The sequence below is a fragment of the Marmota marmota genome, unplaced genomic scaffold, assembly GCF_001458135.2.
Source record: "Marmota marmota marmota unplaced genomic scaffold, marMar, whole genome shotgun sequence".
NCBI lineage: Eukaryota > Metazoa > Chordata > Mammalia > Rodentia > Sciuridae > Marmota > Marmota marmota.
In genome coordinates, this window is record NW_026000093.1 from 1,316,178 (window position 1) to 1,333,432 (window position 17,255).

At 42.9% G+C, this 17,255-nt stretch overlaps 1 protein-coding gene across 1 annotated transcript in view; it reads right to left on the reverse strand.

The window, feature by feature from the left end:
• The window catches only part of LOC107142240 (bcl-2-like protein 1), a 22,369-nt gene extending 8,040 nt beyond the window's left edge, over positions 1-14,329 (reverse strand). The window contains 2 exon segments of the mRNA XM_048782836.1: positions 12,313-12,470; positions 14,273-14,329. Coding sequence (XP_048638793.1) covers positions 12,313-12,470; positions 14,273-14,329 — 215 coding nt within the window.
• Between the last annotated feature and the right edge of the window lie 2,926 nt (positions 14,330-17,255).

The following is a 17,255-nucleotide window of genomic DNA, read 5'->3' on the forward strand; positions in this document are numbered from 1 at the left end:
CCCCAATAACCCAATCAATAAATGGGCAAAGGAGCTGAACAGGCACTTCACAGAAGAAGAATTATGAATGGTCAGCCAATATATGAAAAAGTGTTCAACATCTCTAGCAATTAGAGAAATGCTAATTAAACTATACTGAGATTCCATCTCATTCCAGTCAGAATGGCAATTATCAAAAATACAAGTAACAATAAATGTTGGCGAGGATGTGTGGAGAAGGGTACACTCATACATTGCTAGTGGGACTGCATATTGTTGCAACCATTCTGAAAAGCAGTATGGAGATTCCTCCAAACACTAGGGAAAGAACTGCCCTTTCACCTGTTATACTATCCTTGGTACATATCCAAAGGAGTTACAATCAGTGTGCTGCAGTCCTGTGGCCACATCTATGTTTACAGCAGCCTAACTCACAATAGCTAAACTATGGAAACAAATTAGGTGTGCTACAATAAATGACTGGATAAAGAAAATGTGGTATACACATACTATTATTCAGTCATATAAGATACTTACTTTATGACTTTTGCCAGTAAATGGATGGATCTGGAGGCTCTCATGCTATGTGAAATAAACTAATCCCCCAAACCAAAGACTGAATGTTCTTTCTGATATGTAGATGCTAAGTTGCGGGGGCTAGAAGTTCAGTGCATTAGACAAAAGGGAATGAAGGGAAGGGAGAAGAGATAAGAATAGGAAAGACAGTGGAATTGGACATAACTTTCCTATGTTCCTATATGAATACACAACCAGTGAAACTCCACATCATGTACAACCACAAGAATGGGATCCTAATTAGGATAAGTTATACCCAATGCATGTATGTATACTATGTCAAAATACACCCTACTATTAGGTATACCTAAAAAGAACAAATAAAAAAAGATTTGTGATGCCAAGGAAATTCCTGCTTCCCAGACCCAGTCTATTCACGGATCACAGCCACAACAGTAGCGGAGACACAGTGGAGACAATTATGTAGACATCCACAATCAGACGGATATAGCAGAAAGGAGTTTAGTATGCAGCTAGGCATGTTAGAAAGGATCTAGACCCTCTGTATGTTCACCACACCAAAGCCATTTGCACTGTGAATGTGCACACATGAGAGAATTCTAGTACTTACTTTCCACAAATTAACATAAATTGAAAGTGTTTTAAAAGGTTCTTTCATTTGACAAGAAAAAAAAGACTATGAAACAAAGGATGAATATATTCTATTTCTATTTATTTAAAATCTTATTTATTTAAAAATAAGCAATATTTTTATATACCATATAATGGAGTGAAATGAGTAATGAAAATGATTAGACTATAGTTATGGTAACATGGATAATTCTGAAAAGTACATTGAGCAAAACAAAAAAAAAATCACAGGGTATTTATAGTTGAGTCATTGGTATAAACTTTTCAATGTGTTGAAAGAATGATATAAATGTATTCAGGGTATGTATATATCCATATTCTATATAATCACTAATCTATCCATATATTAATCTACTCTCTACTATCTATATATCATCTATCAATTAATCAACTATCTACTTATCTATGAATTAAAAGAATATACATGGCAATAATCAAAATCTAAAGCAGGAGGTAAACTACCTCTCTGACAGAAGGGGGTTACTGGAAGTATGCAGGAGCTCTTGCTGTGTGCATGATTTTCTTTTGTAAAATGGATGGTGATTCAGTTGCTTTTTTATGTGTCCAAAATCTTTCTTAATGCAACTAAAAAAGTGTTAAATACCTTCATTATTACGATAATCCACAATTTTTTCAGGCATATCTTCAAAAAAGTTTTAAATTGACTCTAGACAATCATGTCTGAACATTTAACATAAATTAGGGAAAACTCTTGGAACACAATGTTCATCTCTGCTCTCCTAGTGAAGGGATTTAGAGTGGACTGAAGGGAAATTCCGCTGAGCACTATGATGGTATTTAAGCAGCTGCTGAGTTGGCATAGTGTGGAGGGAACCCAGCACAATGTTAGAGCGAACGTTCCTGGTTCTGGGGCCACATGCCACCCCGATCCACCTCATGGTATCGCTGTAATTAGTCAATAAAGGTAGGCACATACAGCACTTGGAACTGTGTCTACTCTTTTGCCCAGAAGCTTGGTTTTGATGTTTTAGAGACACATATTAAGCAACCTGATTTAAAAGCCACAAACATGGAGGAGGTCTGGCGAAGGTGATAGTGATGGATCCATCGAGATCAGGGGTTGTTAGTGAAGCCAATCTATTTCACATCTGAGAAAGTGGGGTTCTCAAATTTTGTTGAAACAATGTTCTTGGAGAAGGCATAAAACAATGGGACCTCAGTTTAAACGTGGACGGTGAGCTAAGTTAGCTCTGGACAGTGGCTTTGATGGGATCCCTGGTGGGAGCTGTGTTTCCGCTGGGTAAGAGGCCAAGTCACGTTCATGTGCTCAGCGAAATTTCCCTTCAGTCCACTCTAATTCCCTTCACTATGACAGCAGAGATGAATATTGTGTTCCAAGAGTTTACCCTAACTTATGTTAAATGATCAGACATTATTGTCTAGAGTTAACTTAAAACTTTTTTGAGGATATGTCTGAAAAAAATGTGGATTATCAGAATATAATACAAACCCCTCCAAACAATCATTTCCACAGTCCTTGAAGATCAGTGGGTTGAGAGTGGTATAAAGAGGATGATTTTTTTTTTCATTTGAGAATTAGTTGACATTTTTCTTTACTATGGTGCCCCTGGAAGTATGGTCCCAGTTAGTCCATGAAAGATAGTATGAAGAGGGGGAGTTATGAGGGCTGATTGATGGCTCTTATGACACCCATTTAGGAAACCAAGCCGCACATTTGGTTAAATTTATCTTGTATTTTGCTAGCCTAAGTGTGTGAGAGAACACACCACAGACCCACACAGAAGTTGATAAGCAATTTTGTTAGTATTTTTTTTTATTTATGAAGAAAATAGATTGGTTTTCAACTTGAAGTACTTTATTGACACTTTATAAAATGGCAGCATGAGAGAGTTTGCTGTGTTACCTATTTGCTGAATGGCCTTTGACTCTATGCTCTGTGACATGAAGGTCAAGCAAGCCTGGACTTGTTCCCTGGCAGGGATGTCACAGAGCCTGCAGTGTTGATACCTGCCATGGTTTGGTGGATACCTTCAGTACTGCTACTGATGGGTTCTGGGAGCCTGCAAGGGCCCTGTGTGGACAACCAGGCAGCACATACATCAGTGGGAGGACTCTTCTTGCTGGCAGGTAAGGTTACAAAGACGTGGTGAAAAGGTGCTTACGTACTTCTAGTACTAAGCATGTTTGGGGATATATGTTACATGACTTAGATGTAATTGCTGAAATCGATGAAAGTGCTTTATAGCCTTTATCTCATCCACTGGGAAAATATTTTTCACCTTTGGGCTTGCCTAGAGCTTGGGGTAGAGGCTCTGGTAGGTCCTAAATGTTGTCTACAAATGAAACTGCCTTTTTGAAAATTACCTTGTGTCAAATCTTCATTACCCAAATGATGGACACTAGGTACTCATTTTCAAATGAATCCTATTTTCACCAGTGAAGAATATGTCATCAATTTCATACTCCCCCAAGTAATTTTTCATACTGATCACATCCAAAAATAAGGACACTAGGTGGCGGGTGGTGGACATCTCTTCTCAGTGATTTAGGGTTTTCTGAATCAGCAAAGCCAGCCTGCCTAGCTGACTCCCTTGACTTTCTAAATAACCCTTATTCCTTTGGCATTTGCTCTTGCACAGGCTCATTCCTGAACTCAGTGTCTTGGGAGGTGTTCCAAGCCAGCAGGGTCCTCCATTCCTCTCAGTGGACAAGTGGGGCTAGAACACTTGCAATTTTATTGACTGACTACTTGAAAAAAAAAAATCTTTTCTAGATGGTAACATTCTTGGTCCTTGTGATTTATAGATGATACTCAACCTTTTCAGAGTCCTGGTTATGTTTACCAGGAGTACATTCTAATCCAATGTTAGTTGTTTGAATTATTCTAAAAGAAGAGGGGTGACTTCCCTCCATATCATGCTCAAGGACAGGCGGCATGAAATATTAGGTTAGCATTGTTTCTTTTAAACTGTTTTAATTCCTTTGCTGCTTATAAAGAAAGGTGATTGGTAACTTTTGCAAAGTTACCTCTGAGAAACAGAGCAACTCATCGTGAGAAAGGGAAGTGTTTTTGCAGGCTATCTGCCATGAAGATGCTGTAGCAATCTGGCCTCAGGACCAAGTTTATTAGGAATCCCCTGGAGATCTCACTAGTGGAAGACTACTGGACCTGGAGACTGTTCTGATCTGCAGTGGTCCGGCTGACCCTGGCAGCAACTTGCCCAGGGAGGAGACAGCTATATTGTGGCGAGACTTGAGCTTGTTACGGTTTGAATCTGAAAAGTACCCCCAAAGCTCGTGGGTTAAAAACTTGGTCCCCAATGCGGTAGTGTTCAGAGGTGGGGACTTTGGAAGGTGATTGTATAATGAGTACTGACCTCATCAATAGATTAATCCATTGATGGATTCATAATTTCATGTTACTGGGAGGTGGTGAAAATGTAGGGAGTGGGGCTTAATTGGAGGAAGGAGATTCTTGGGGGCATTCTCTTGAAGGCTCTATCATATTCTTTCTGCTTTCCCGCTGTCATGAGGTGAGAAGCTTTGCTCCACCTTGTGTTCCCCATTGTGATTTCTGCCTCCCTCAAGTCCAGAAACAATGGAGCCAAATGACTATGGACTAAGAGTTCTGAAACTAAGAACCCAAAAAAGTCTTTCCTCCTTTAAGTTGATGAGCACATTCCCCAGCTGGGTGGCCAGAGATGTGCCAGGAGCAGTCTGGAGCTGGAGGGAACCAGCTCCAGGACTTGGGGGGGTGGTGTGCCATTCCAAAGGCTGGGGCCATAGGTCTCTTTGCTGCCTGGGCAGGGATTCAGGAAGACAGAGGGCCAAAGAAGACTCTGGAAGTTATAGCTGTGTCCACCATAAATCAGTGATGGTGACACATTGACCTCAGGGAGGTAGGAGCGATTGGTTTACTACTTTGGCCTTCTCATTCCCACCCGGGGAACAAAGGCAAAAAAAAAATAGCTATTCTTTGGGGGAGCTGCATATGCTGGAGGTAAGAGTGTGGACCCAAATCCTGGCTTAATATTAGAGGAACTGCAGGATTTGGGTTAAATGTTTCTACCACCATGCACTTCTGATTCGTCATCTGCTAAACATAGACAACAATGGCCCCTTTAAAGGGATGCTCTGAGGACGGAATGAGAAAATTGAAGGGAAGGGCTTGGCTACTGACTGATAATGCCTAGAAAACTGTAAAAAATAATAAATGCTATTTTGCCTAATGTGGGAATTATTATTGCACATAGAAGCAGATTTAGGGACAACTGATAGCAAAGAAAGCAATACTTGGAAAAGTTGTTATGGAGCATAGAAAAAATTGCTGAGCAAGTGGTCTATAATTTCTATTAAGTCAATAATTGCTCACATCTGCAAAAGTATCATGGTTACTAGGGTTTACGCCAACTATCTGTGGGTTAGAAAACACGAGTGACTGTTTAGAATTAGAGAAATAGTGATTCACCAACTTGAGTCTTCTAGGGTTGCTGGCAAAATTTGTTCCAAACATCTGATTACTGCAGATGAGTCATTTAAGACACCTGGGGTAACTCAGGGCCCTGAGAACTGGAGCCTCTATGTGTGGTAGCTCATCTCATGATGGCAGCCTTCCATGTCTTCCCTCCTGGGAATCTCTTTCCCTCTCTTTCAAGAGGTACTACCATTTTTTGACCTCTTTGAGTCTGTACTGACTCCTTTGATCAATAAAATAGATGAAAGGTGACAGCCGGATTTGGTGGTGTACACCTGTAATCCCAGCAGCTCAGAAGGCTGAGACTGGAGGATCACAAACGAGTTCAAAGCCAGCCTCAGCAAAAGCAAGGCACTAAGCAACTCAGTGAGACCCTGTCTCTAAATAAAATACAAAATAGGGCTGGGGATTTTTTTGGCTCAGTGGTCCAGTGCCCCTGAGTTCAATCCCTGGTATTCCCCCACCACCCCGACACACACACAAAATAGATTGCAGGTGAGATGTGCCAATTCTGGGCCTGGACTTTAAGAGGGGGATCAGTTTCCTCTTTCCTTTTCTTGAAACATTTTAACTTGGAACTAATATGTTCCTTTGTAGACAAGGTGTGCATTGACAGTCAAGGAGATCTAGCTGTCTGAGACCTCCTCAGTGTGGCCTGCTTTATCCTCTCCATCCCCATCTAGAATCTGGCACTCAAATTGCAATCATAAATAGACTTATTGGAGGCCCCTGGGAATGAATGAAGAATATCCACAAACTGAAACTCCACAGTTAAGAGCTTGCTGGTCTCCTGCCATAGTTATAGAATCCTGGGAGGCCAATGTTGAATGCAAATTGTGAAATTTTAACTTGAACACTTGACAGAAGTAATTGAACTTCTAGAATTTAAGTAGGTTTGGAGTCTTCATTGAACTACGCTTCTGAAAGTTTCCATCCCACTTTGGCTCAGGATATTCTCCAGGATGGAAGGGGGTACTCTGTCTGGGGCTGTGAGCCTTGCCTTGCCTGGTCACCCTGAGCCCTTCCACCAGCCTCTCCCCATGTCTTCCTGCTGCCTTTGTCTTAACATACTTCATTCCTTTTGAAAACAAAACAAAACAAAACAAAAAAACTTTCTTTGTTTAAGGTTTACAATGACTGCTCATTATAAAGGTTATGTAATTCATGTGTACTATATATTTTTATATCTATATAGATAAATATAAAAGTCCAAATAAAGAAATCAAAGTTAGATAAGATTCCAGAAATTAAAAATAATTACTGTCTTAATTGGCTGGTTTCACACTGTTCTAGAATATTCCTGGGCATATAGACAATTATGCAAACATATGTAGCTAGGTATTTACCATTTTACATAGTCTGGTGTCCTGATATTTCATACAACAATGTTGTGGACTTCTTTCCATGTCAATAAAACTAATTCTGCATTATTATTGGTTGGTTGTATTCCATAATTTAATTAAGCAGTCCCTAGTTAATATCTATCTATCTATCTATCTATCTATCTATCTATCTATCTATCTATCTATCTTATTTCCTATTTTTTTAAAAAAGCAAAGCTAGGCAGGCCAGGTCTCTGTGGCCCAGCAAGGTCCAGCCCAGAGGGTGGTAGGCATCATGCCAGGTGTCTGTGTGGAAGGAACTGGCCTAAAGCCTAGAATACGGAGCGTTTTCTTATCTTGCAAGTGTTTGGTGCAAGGCTTTGGCTTCAGCTGAGCCTGATGAGAGCAGGGTGAAGAGCTCCAAGAGACCCGGGCATCTGGAACCTGTTACCACAGACAGCATATGAACCACAAGGCAGGTTTATCTCCTTCCTGTGACAGAAACCCACAAAGCTATCATGAACTGCTCCTCAAGCGAATCTCTACCCAGGACACTGTTCTTGCGAGAACGCAGTGTCTACAAAGTAAGGTCAGTGCAAGAACAAATCCAGGGCCCTAATATACTTCAGTGTAGAGGTGAGATGTCCCCTGGTCCCAGCTCCTTCAGGATATCATTCTGAGTGGACAAGCCATGTCTGGTTTTTGCAGACCCCTGACACAGGACCCTGGGTTTCATCCATCCCATATTTTGCTCCAAGTCAGCTCTGTAGAGCCTGCTCCTCTGTTGATCAGAACTAGTTCTTCTTTGACTGGTCCCTGGCTGGCTTGAGAGGTACTTACACCAGATCCTGGCCTATTCCATCCCACGTCTCTTATCTCATGGCACAAAGCCACCTTTCCCACTTGGATAGGGGTGCAGTGAAGTGTGGTTCACAAACCAAGGGGGCAGAGCAGCTGTGACCAGTAACAATAACGACACGATTGCTGAGACAAACATTTTCATGGTGATGCATGGGAACACTAAATCCAAACCACATTGTTTAGCTTTCACCCCAGTAAAGGGGGAATGCCACAGCCCCTAAAGTAAATGGAAGAGATCACAGTTTAGAAAATATGACAGAGTTGAAAACTTAAAGCTGTATCACGCAGTAACATCCTCTGGAAGGAAAACAACTGATACGAGGGAGTGTATATATATTTCCAAAGCAGTTTATTAGTTTGGAGACTTCCCTAGTCCGAAAATTGAGCCGGGTGGATGTGAGTCAGAAGTGCCTCGGGCAGCAGTTAGTGGAGTGGGAACACTCTCACGTCACTGTTGGGAAGGGGACGCGTGGCGACAGGCTGGAGGGATGCACAGACCCTGAGAACATTCCATGTGCCTGCTTTCTTTCAGTGTTTGTTTCAGATTGACATCAGACACCATACATGGAGCTGAACAACCCTGATATTTACATGCTCTGATTCCCTGTTTTTCTTGTGGATTGGAAACTCACTGGAGCAGTCTGTAAACACTGTGCAAGGGAGTTCGATTTCACAAAGGCCAGTGCAGGCTCTGGGGGAAGGGCCGAGGGTCTGCGGTGCTCAGAAAAATCTCAGTGGAAGTACTCAGTCTCTCCTGGCAGCAGAGGCAGGTTTACAGTGGAGTTAATTAAGCTCAGGTTTCAGGGCTTCTTGCATAGGCTTGATGGGAGATGCTGGGAGGTATAAAATGTTCTAGGTGAGGAGCAAGGAGGCAGGTTTCTGTCAGTAATCTATCCAGTGTAAGTCTTCCTGGTTAGTTAAACAGCCTTTAGAAGAAAGAATCGGATTCTCTCAAAACTCATTTAAGTTATTGTGGCTTCTCTTTTGGTTCCAGCTAGGTTTTAATATTGTCTGCAGTTTTGTATTTATTATTGCACGTTGTTTTTCCTTTAAAGGGCCCAGATTTGGACCCCACAGAACCGAGGGCCTGGTGCTGTGAGTTTTGGCAAATGCCATTCCCAAAATCTCTATATTCAGAGGAGATGCTCCCAGGGAGCTCTCTGTAAACACCTGCACAACTTTGTCACCTGCCCGACTTTGTCACCTGCTTCTGGCAGAGCATGTCATCCAGAGGCAGGTGGCTGCACATAGTAGATATCAGCCAATGTTTGCAGCACAGAAGATAAACTTCCAGAATCTCTTCCTAAGCTGTGCAAGGTGCTTCCCGCTTTAGGAAACAGGTGTGGAGGATGAGGAGTTGGAGTGGCTGTGGGCAGCATTTCCTGTGGTATGTGGGCGTCCATGCGACAGCTGATAGCTTCTGTGCAAAGCACACAGCTGTGGGTGGGAAGGACTGGGTGAGGCTTCAACTCCCCATGCAGGAACCACCTCTGGCACTGATGATGGGGAAAGGGAAGTGAGCTTATGTGGGAGCCAGGTGTCATGTACATAGTACCTTATGTGTTCATTACAATTAAATAGACTGCACGTAGAACCCGAGGTGCTGGTTGTTGGAATTTGCACAAACCCTAGATACCATCTAGTTTAAAATCTCATTTTATGGGTTGGAAAACAGGTCTAGAGAGAGCCACGACTGGCCCTTGGTATAGGCAGTGTATACCCTGCAATGGGTCACAGGGGACTCAGGGTATTCAGGAGCCTGGAAGAGAGGAAGCCCAGCAGAGCCCCAGGCTGGGAAGTCCCTCGAAGGTCAGTGTCAGTCCATGAGGCCTGTTCCTTTAAGGACATGGCACAGAGGAAAGGGAGCCAATGTGCCACATGTTACGGATTTAAAGACTTTTATCTGGCGTCCAGAGGATGTGATAACTTTTTCCATTATGATGTAACAACTTTAAAGAGTGTGGAAACCTCAAATGGTGCAGGTGTGTGCTGTAGGAAAGCTTTTAAGAGGGTGCGTGGATGTTCCGAGGGGATGAAATGTGTGGGTACAGCTGCCTTTCTGCCAACCGAGTGCCCAGAGAGCCTGAGCGTTCCAGCCTGTCTTGCCTTCACCTGTGTCTGGTGCTGGTCACTGGCAGATGCAGGCAGAAAACACAAAAGCAGGAACTCGATTCTGCCAGATTTTGGCCTGGGAAACTGCTCAGCAGGACCCTTTTTAAACAGACCAGCATCTGGCTGCCCCAGTGGCTCCCACTCTTCCACTTGAGCCATCAATAAATTAAAAACTTCTGTAGCTTGGCTTTTGAATGGACCCACACAGCATGCAACACAGTTCCCCAGAAAAAGGACATATGCATGGTTTTGTTTGATTTCATAATCCTTGGTCCCTGTTCAAAGTTTGAGCAAATGAGAGAGCTCATTTGGGGAAGAGGTGGCTCTGCTGCAGGGGGCTCCAGTTGGGTGGGGCCTGCTGGTTTGTAGGCCCATGTGCTGGCAGTGCCAGTGTATTGGAAGGTGAACTGTTCCATGCTTCATTTGTGCAAGGAGATATGAAGCCGTGCTAGGTGTGAACTGAGGGATTACACTGTGCTGTGTTTCAAAGAGTAGTGTGACAGGCAGAGTGTGCCTGCTGGGGGACTGGCCTGCACAGCTTGAGGTGCCCTCCTGCCAAGAGTCTCCATGCCCCCCAGCTTTCTTCATGACTGCCTGGTGCTCTGGTGCAGTGGGCATTGCCTGGGCCCACGGGGGTCTGCCTCTGGTGCCTGGTGTGTTCTGGCTCCTGGATTATAAGAACACTGACTGATTGCTGTCCCATGCTGGGACCTCAGGTGGTCCAGCCTGGTTACAAGAAGGATCACGGGGACATGTTAAATTAAAGGTGTTGAGCTCCACCCAGAGAGGTCTAATTTCATAGGTTTGGGTGGGTTCTGAAAATTAGCAGTTTTAAAAGTGTGAGGACTAGGGAATCACTGCCCCAGACTAGGTCACTGTCAGACTGGATCAGGGTCTCAGACTAGAGCTCCACCTGAGATGGGGTTACCATCTCAGACCATCTCAGATGGATCAATGCTGGGGACTAGGTTGACAATTCCAAACTGGCACTCCATGACACACTTAGGGGGTGTCAGGTCTGGCTTCTGTTGCTGTAGCAAAATACCTGAGACTCTGCATTTGTGAAGAATAGAAGTTCATCTTATTCATGGTTCTGGAGTTTGGGAAGTCCAAGAGCATCACCCTCTGTTTGGTATCTGGTGAGGGCCTTCTTGTTGCCTCATTATGGTGAGAGGACAAGAGTATGTGCTAGCTTGGCCCTTGCTCCCTCTTCTTACAGAGTCATAGGTCTCATCATGGGCCCTTAACCTCATGAAATCATCAAACCTGATTTCCTCCCAAAGATCTCACCTTCAAATACTATCAAGATATGAATTTAGGGCCACATGAACTTTGAGGTGAGGGGCTGCTCAACACATTCAAATCACAATACAGGACAGCACCAACCAACCCCATTTCCCAGGTTACTAGATTGGGAAGGAGGAAAAAGAAGAGATCAGTGCACGGCCTTTTTCTTCCTGAAAACAGGCACCCCATACCATGTGGAGCACAAAGACTGGGCAAGTGGAACCTCATGACACCTGAGCAGCATAAGCCCATTATGCTGTTTCTGGACCTTCCAAAATCATCAGTCCCAAAGTCATTAGTGGAGTGGTGCAGAAGGGAGCTTAGTGTCTCACCAAATCACTGAATTCTTCAAAAGGCATCATACAAAGTTTTAGGACCAATGCTAAAGTCTGAAACAAACCAGGCCGTTTTCTCCAGTAAGGTGACCAGAATTGTGGAGCACAGTGGCGCTGTCTGGTGGGTCCCTGCAAGCAGCACTTAACGGCTTATGGACATAGACCTTGCTCTGCCTGGTGTAAGAAACTTGCTTGTTCTGCAAAAAAGGAGGGTCCAAGCAAACATATACTCCCTTTGCTCTGGGAAGTGGGTGAGTGACTAACTTCTGGGGAAAAAAAGCTCCATTTGAGTGACTGTTTTGCACCTTGAATGTATTTTAAGCATGTGCTTAAGATGCAAAAAACTCTGTTCTTTTTTTTTTTTTAAAGATAGGGAATCTATTTCTCCTTTAAAACAAACATGGTCTGCACTGTAAGCCCCTGTCATACTCCAAGAGTGACTCATGTCCTGAGTGAATTTGCTCAAGTTTGGAGGCGGGGAGAGACCAGTATTTCTGATACCCTCCTCCACCCCCTCAATCAGGTTCCCAACATGTGAACTTCAGTTTCTCAAGTTAATGTACTTTTTTTTTTTTTTGATTGAAAAAGAAACTGCTGTTGGTCCTTGTCATTCCTGACAAGGACACTTCATTTGGTGGATGTGTTCAAGCTGTCTTGAAGCCCCTTGTCTGTGAAGGCCAGTATCAGGGCTGTCCTTGCCAGGCAATCTGTAGTGAAATCGGGACTGCAGAAGGGCTTTCTCCTTTCAGATGTAAATACAGAGCAAGTGAGCCATCCCAGCTCCTGCCATCACCACGCAGTGCTTCCTGCCAGGCCTGGGGCAGAGCTGGAGCCCCTCTGCTCCAGCTTCTCAAGCCTCCGTGAAGTGGCCAGGGGAAGCAGCGACATCAAAGGGGCTGGCCAGGTCTTCTGGGCGCTGAATGCCCGGCAGACAGCGCCTGGCTGTTTCCCCTGTGACAGGAGGTTTTACAAGTCTGGAGTTTTATCAGCTGCAGGCTAACAGCTTCCTTCCTTCTGTGTGTTGTCCCCTTTTCTGAGTTGCCAGATTTTTCTCACACTTTTCAAATCCAGTCTAAGTAACTCTTTGCTGGCTGGAGCTCAGAGCTGGGCCATCCATTGCTAGCTGCCAAGTGGGGCCTCCCAGTGCTCATGAATGGGACCTGGTGGCTGGCTTCTTTCTCCCTTCCCTTGGGAAATCTGGCCTGTGTATCCCTAGTATGGGGTCACCTCCCCTGCTAGTGGGTCCCGTCTGCTCAGTCCCAGAGGCCTGAGTCCTAGGGGAAAGTCACAGAGGGTGACCTTGTAGGGGACAGAAAGGCAATTCTTTCTGGGATCCAGACATCCAAGGCTTAGCTCCAGGGGTGAGCAATGACCCTGAGGCTGGCATCTAGATGGACCAGAGGCATGCTCAGAGCCCCTTATACTGTCTGGGATGAAGGATCAATTTCTTTTCCCCCCCTTTTTCCAATTTTCTATATATCACAGGCCTGTAATTTTATAAATTAAAATAAAATGAATAATTAAAAAATAAAATTTGAAAAGTAGACATGCAAAGTACAAGTTCAATAGTTTATTCTTAGAGTCAATAAACATGATGGTTTCTAAGTGCTTGCTCCCAATTCCCATACTTGTCTCAATGCAAGAACAGTGAGTGGATGGATCTCATTCTGTGTACTACGCTTTGAGTAGTTCAGTGTGTGTTCCAGAGTGTGTGTGTGTGTGTATGTGTGCATGTTTATTTGTGTATATCAGTAGGTGTGAGTATGAGAGTGTATGGATTTATGTGTGTGCATGTTTGTGTGTGCATGTATATATGTCAGTGTATGGATATCGAGTGTAAGAGTGTGTTACTGTGTATCCAAGTGTGTGTCTGAGTGTGTATACATGTTTGAGAGAGTGTGTGGATATCAAGTGTGAGTGTGTTTGTTGATAATGTGTGTATGCCTATTCGTGTGTCTGAGTGGGTGTGTGAATGGGTGTGCATGTGCTTGTTAGTATGTGAGTGTGTGAGTGGAGGAGCATGGAATAGGGGAGGGTGGGAAGGGCTTAGGCAGGACTATGAGAAGAATGTGTAAGAGCAAAGGAGAATGAAGGGAATGGAGGGTGGATGGGAATAGAAAAGACAATAGAATGAATTTCCTATGTTCATAATATGAAGACATGACCAGTGAAACTCCACATCATGCACAACCACAAGAATGGGATCCTAATTAGAATAAGATATTCTCCATGTATGTATAATATGTCAAAATACACTCTAATGTCATGTATATCTAAAAAGAACAAATAAAAAAGTCAAAAATTAAAATAATAAAAAAAGAATGTATGAGGGGCTTAGGTGATGTCTCTACCTATGTACAGAGTCTATTTAATTGGTGCCTGGGGAAGGGAGTACACATGGACAATGGGTGCACAAAGGAAAATTTGGGGTTGGGGAGGAGACATTTCCACAGAACAGACCATGTGGCCATTGGCAGGAGAACAGGTCTGTCGGATGATGTCTGGGATGGTGAATTCAGTGAAAATCTATTAGGAGTGCATGTCACCCCTCTGGCTCTCCTGGTGCCATTTGAAAACGTGTTACCATTGGCCCTCTTTTAGAGAGGAGACATAGTCTCAAAACCCAAGGAGCTTACTGAAGTAGCAGATCTATGACTGTGTCCCCAGTTCTAGTTCTCACTCTACAGACACTACTATTATTGTTACCGAATCTTGGGCAAGGAATCAACATAAAGAGAGCTTTCTGTGCTCACTTCGAGATGCTGACCTTCAGTAAGAGACTTGGTCAGCTTGACTGGGGAGCCCGCCATCAGAAATATAGAATATAAGCCAGGTGAGGGGGCACACGCCTGTAATCCCAGCAGCTCGGGAAGCTGAGGCAGGAGAATCATGAGTTCAAAGCCATCCTTATCACTGGTGAGGCACTAAGCAACTCAGTGAGACCCTGTCTCTAAATAAAATACAAAATAGGGCTGGGGATGTGGCTCAGTGGTTGAGTGCCCTTGAGTTCAATCCCTGGTAACCACCTCCTGGCTCCCCACCCCCAAAATACAGAACATAATATAGTGCATTTTAATTATAAAAGAAGTTAGATAGACATTTTAGGGCAACTCAGTCTTCTTTAGGCATTTTCTTTGCATTGGTAATGGAAGCAGGAACAAAGGTGCTTTTTAAGATTCTGTAGAAATGTTTTCACTTTCTATTTGGCCTTGAAAAAGGATGAAACACTGTCATTTGTGGATGGAACTGGAGGACATTGTGTTAAGTGAAATAAACCAAACACAAAAAGGAGTCTTACTGTATGCTGTCACTCATATGTGAAATCTAAAAAAAGCAGACTACCTGAAAGCTGAGAGCAGAATGGTGATTTCCAGAGTCTGGGAAGAGTGGAGGGCAGGGAGGGAGGAGGAAAAGTTGATCAAGAGTACTGAGGTACAGTTGGATAAGAGCAAGAGGCTCTGGTATGCTATCATACAGGATGGTGACGGAGATAATAACAATGTATTGTCTATTTCAAAAGCCTAGGAGAACGAATCTGGGATGTTTTTGCCACAAAGAGGGGATAAATGTTTGAAGAGACAGAGAGAGAGAGAGAGAGAGAGAGAGAGAGAGAGAGAGAGAGAGAGAGATGTTTACCCTGATTTGAATGTTTACACAATGTGTACATATATCAGAACATCATAAGCAATATTTGCCTGGCATAAGCCAGGCTTTGGGTGCCATCCCCTGTACCAAAATGAAAACAAAAACAAAAAGAAAACATCATATGGGACCCCATAAATATGCACAATTTTACATAAAAACTCTGAAAGATAGAAAAATAAAATAAAAAAAAATGCCCATACCCCATGAATCATCAGTTTCACTCCTCCCATGTTTTTATAAAGAAGTGACATGGGATATTTATTTCACTATTATTTATACTGTTCATGATAGCAAACAAATGAAAATGTTTATGTTCATTCTAGAAAATAAATGGAAATTTGTATCACCAGCTGTGGAAAAATGCCTGACATGAATAAAGTAACAATACAAATTATAAAAAAGGCAAAAGATTTGTAACCACACCCATTTATAGTTCTATCCTTTTTCCAAAACTAATCTCAATTTTCTTTGTAGTGTGTGTTTGTGTGCATTACATGTGTACATCAATCAGTTCATCATGTGTACTGATAGAAAACCACGTATGGTGTCATGTTATACATGTTGTTCTGCAAACTGGCTTTCATACTTGACACTTTAATCTTAGGATCTTTCTGCATCTGTTTAGCAGCTGTCTTATACATAGTTAATTTAGCTATTTTCACTAATGACACATATTTTGACACATTCTTAGGTTTTCCTGATTGGTCATACTACAAATATTGCTGCTATGAATATCTTGAAACTCCTTTTGTGTACATATTTGAGAACTTTTCCAGCACAGATATGAAGATGTGAATTTTTTTTTTTTTGAGATTCAGACGGTCTGCATTTCATCATTCTTGATAAACGGATGTTCATAGGGTCTGATTTATATACAAGTGATTATGACTGACAGTGTTCACTCTGTATAAGATGGCCAGTTGCCCAGTAAAGATGATGATGCTTATAAGAAGCAGCCCTTGGCTGTGTTCAAACAGCCAGAGTGCTCTTGAAGGGATAGCCACAGTGACCTGGAGTAGGAAGAAAGCTCTCTTGAATCTTCTAGAATGTGTTATCTTCTCTGTACTTGACTTTGCAGAACAGTGACCTTGGCCTTGTTTATTGTGGTTCCCCAGCACTAGGCATACCTGTCCATGATGCTAAAAAGCCAGTATTTCCTGGTTGCAGATGGAGAGGTATGATGTGGAAGGCTAGCCCAGGTCCTTATTCTGATGTTCAGTGGTTCCTTGACAGGATTGAATGAAGTACTTGGGGGCTGCTCTCTCTTTTGTAAAATGAGAGGCTTGAAGTAGCTCTTCTGAGTTCACTTAGGGTGAACTCTGAGTTTGATTAAGGGCTCTCTATTGGAAGCTTTTTCATAGTGTGATATGCAGAAAAGAAATGACACTTTTAATGTTCTTTCAAAACTGTCCTTAGGGCTTTTCCTGGAATCAAGGAGATACAATTAGACTGTGAATTGAGAGATTTGAATCCAGGTCTCCGTGTTCATTGCTTGGACTTGGCTGAGGACTCTGAACCAAGCTAAGCCTCATTTTCTCATCCTGCAATAGAGCATAGGTGAGGTAAGTCTCTGAGGCCCACAGCGAGCCCTCAGTTCCCAAGTGTTTGGGTTTAGAACATCTTTGTGAAGTGCAACCTCACAGATTTCCTTTCTTGCTTCAGACTTCCATCTTTATCATACCATTTCTAAAAGGTGGTTATTCCTTTTGCAAATTCCATCCCCAGGAGTTTAAAACTTTCCCTACTACTTGATATCCTCAATGGGGACACTTACTGGTGATGAACCAAGTCAGAACAGGTCTGCCTTTCCCAGGTGGACAGAGCCTCTATTTAGTGTCAGGACTGGCCCTGCAAACGGTAGAGGAAGTAGAAATGTCCTTGAGCCCCTCTGTCCTGTCATTTTCACCAGTCTCCCTCTCTATCCATCCACACCTAACTGTTTCATGCATCCTTCCCATTGCTAAATCTACTTTCCTAGGATGTGATTTGATAATTCCATTCACATTCATTTACAAATGAACTTTATTGTTTCACTTTCAGGAAGTAAAGGCACAAAACCCATCTAACTTCATTTCCAAGGTAATAATGTCA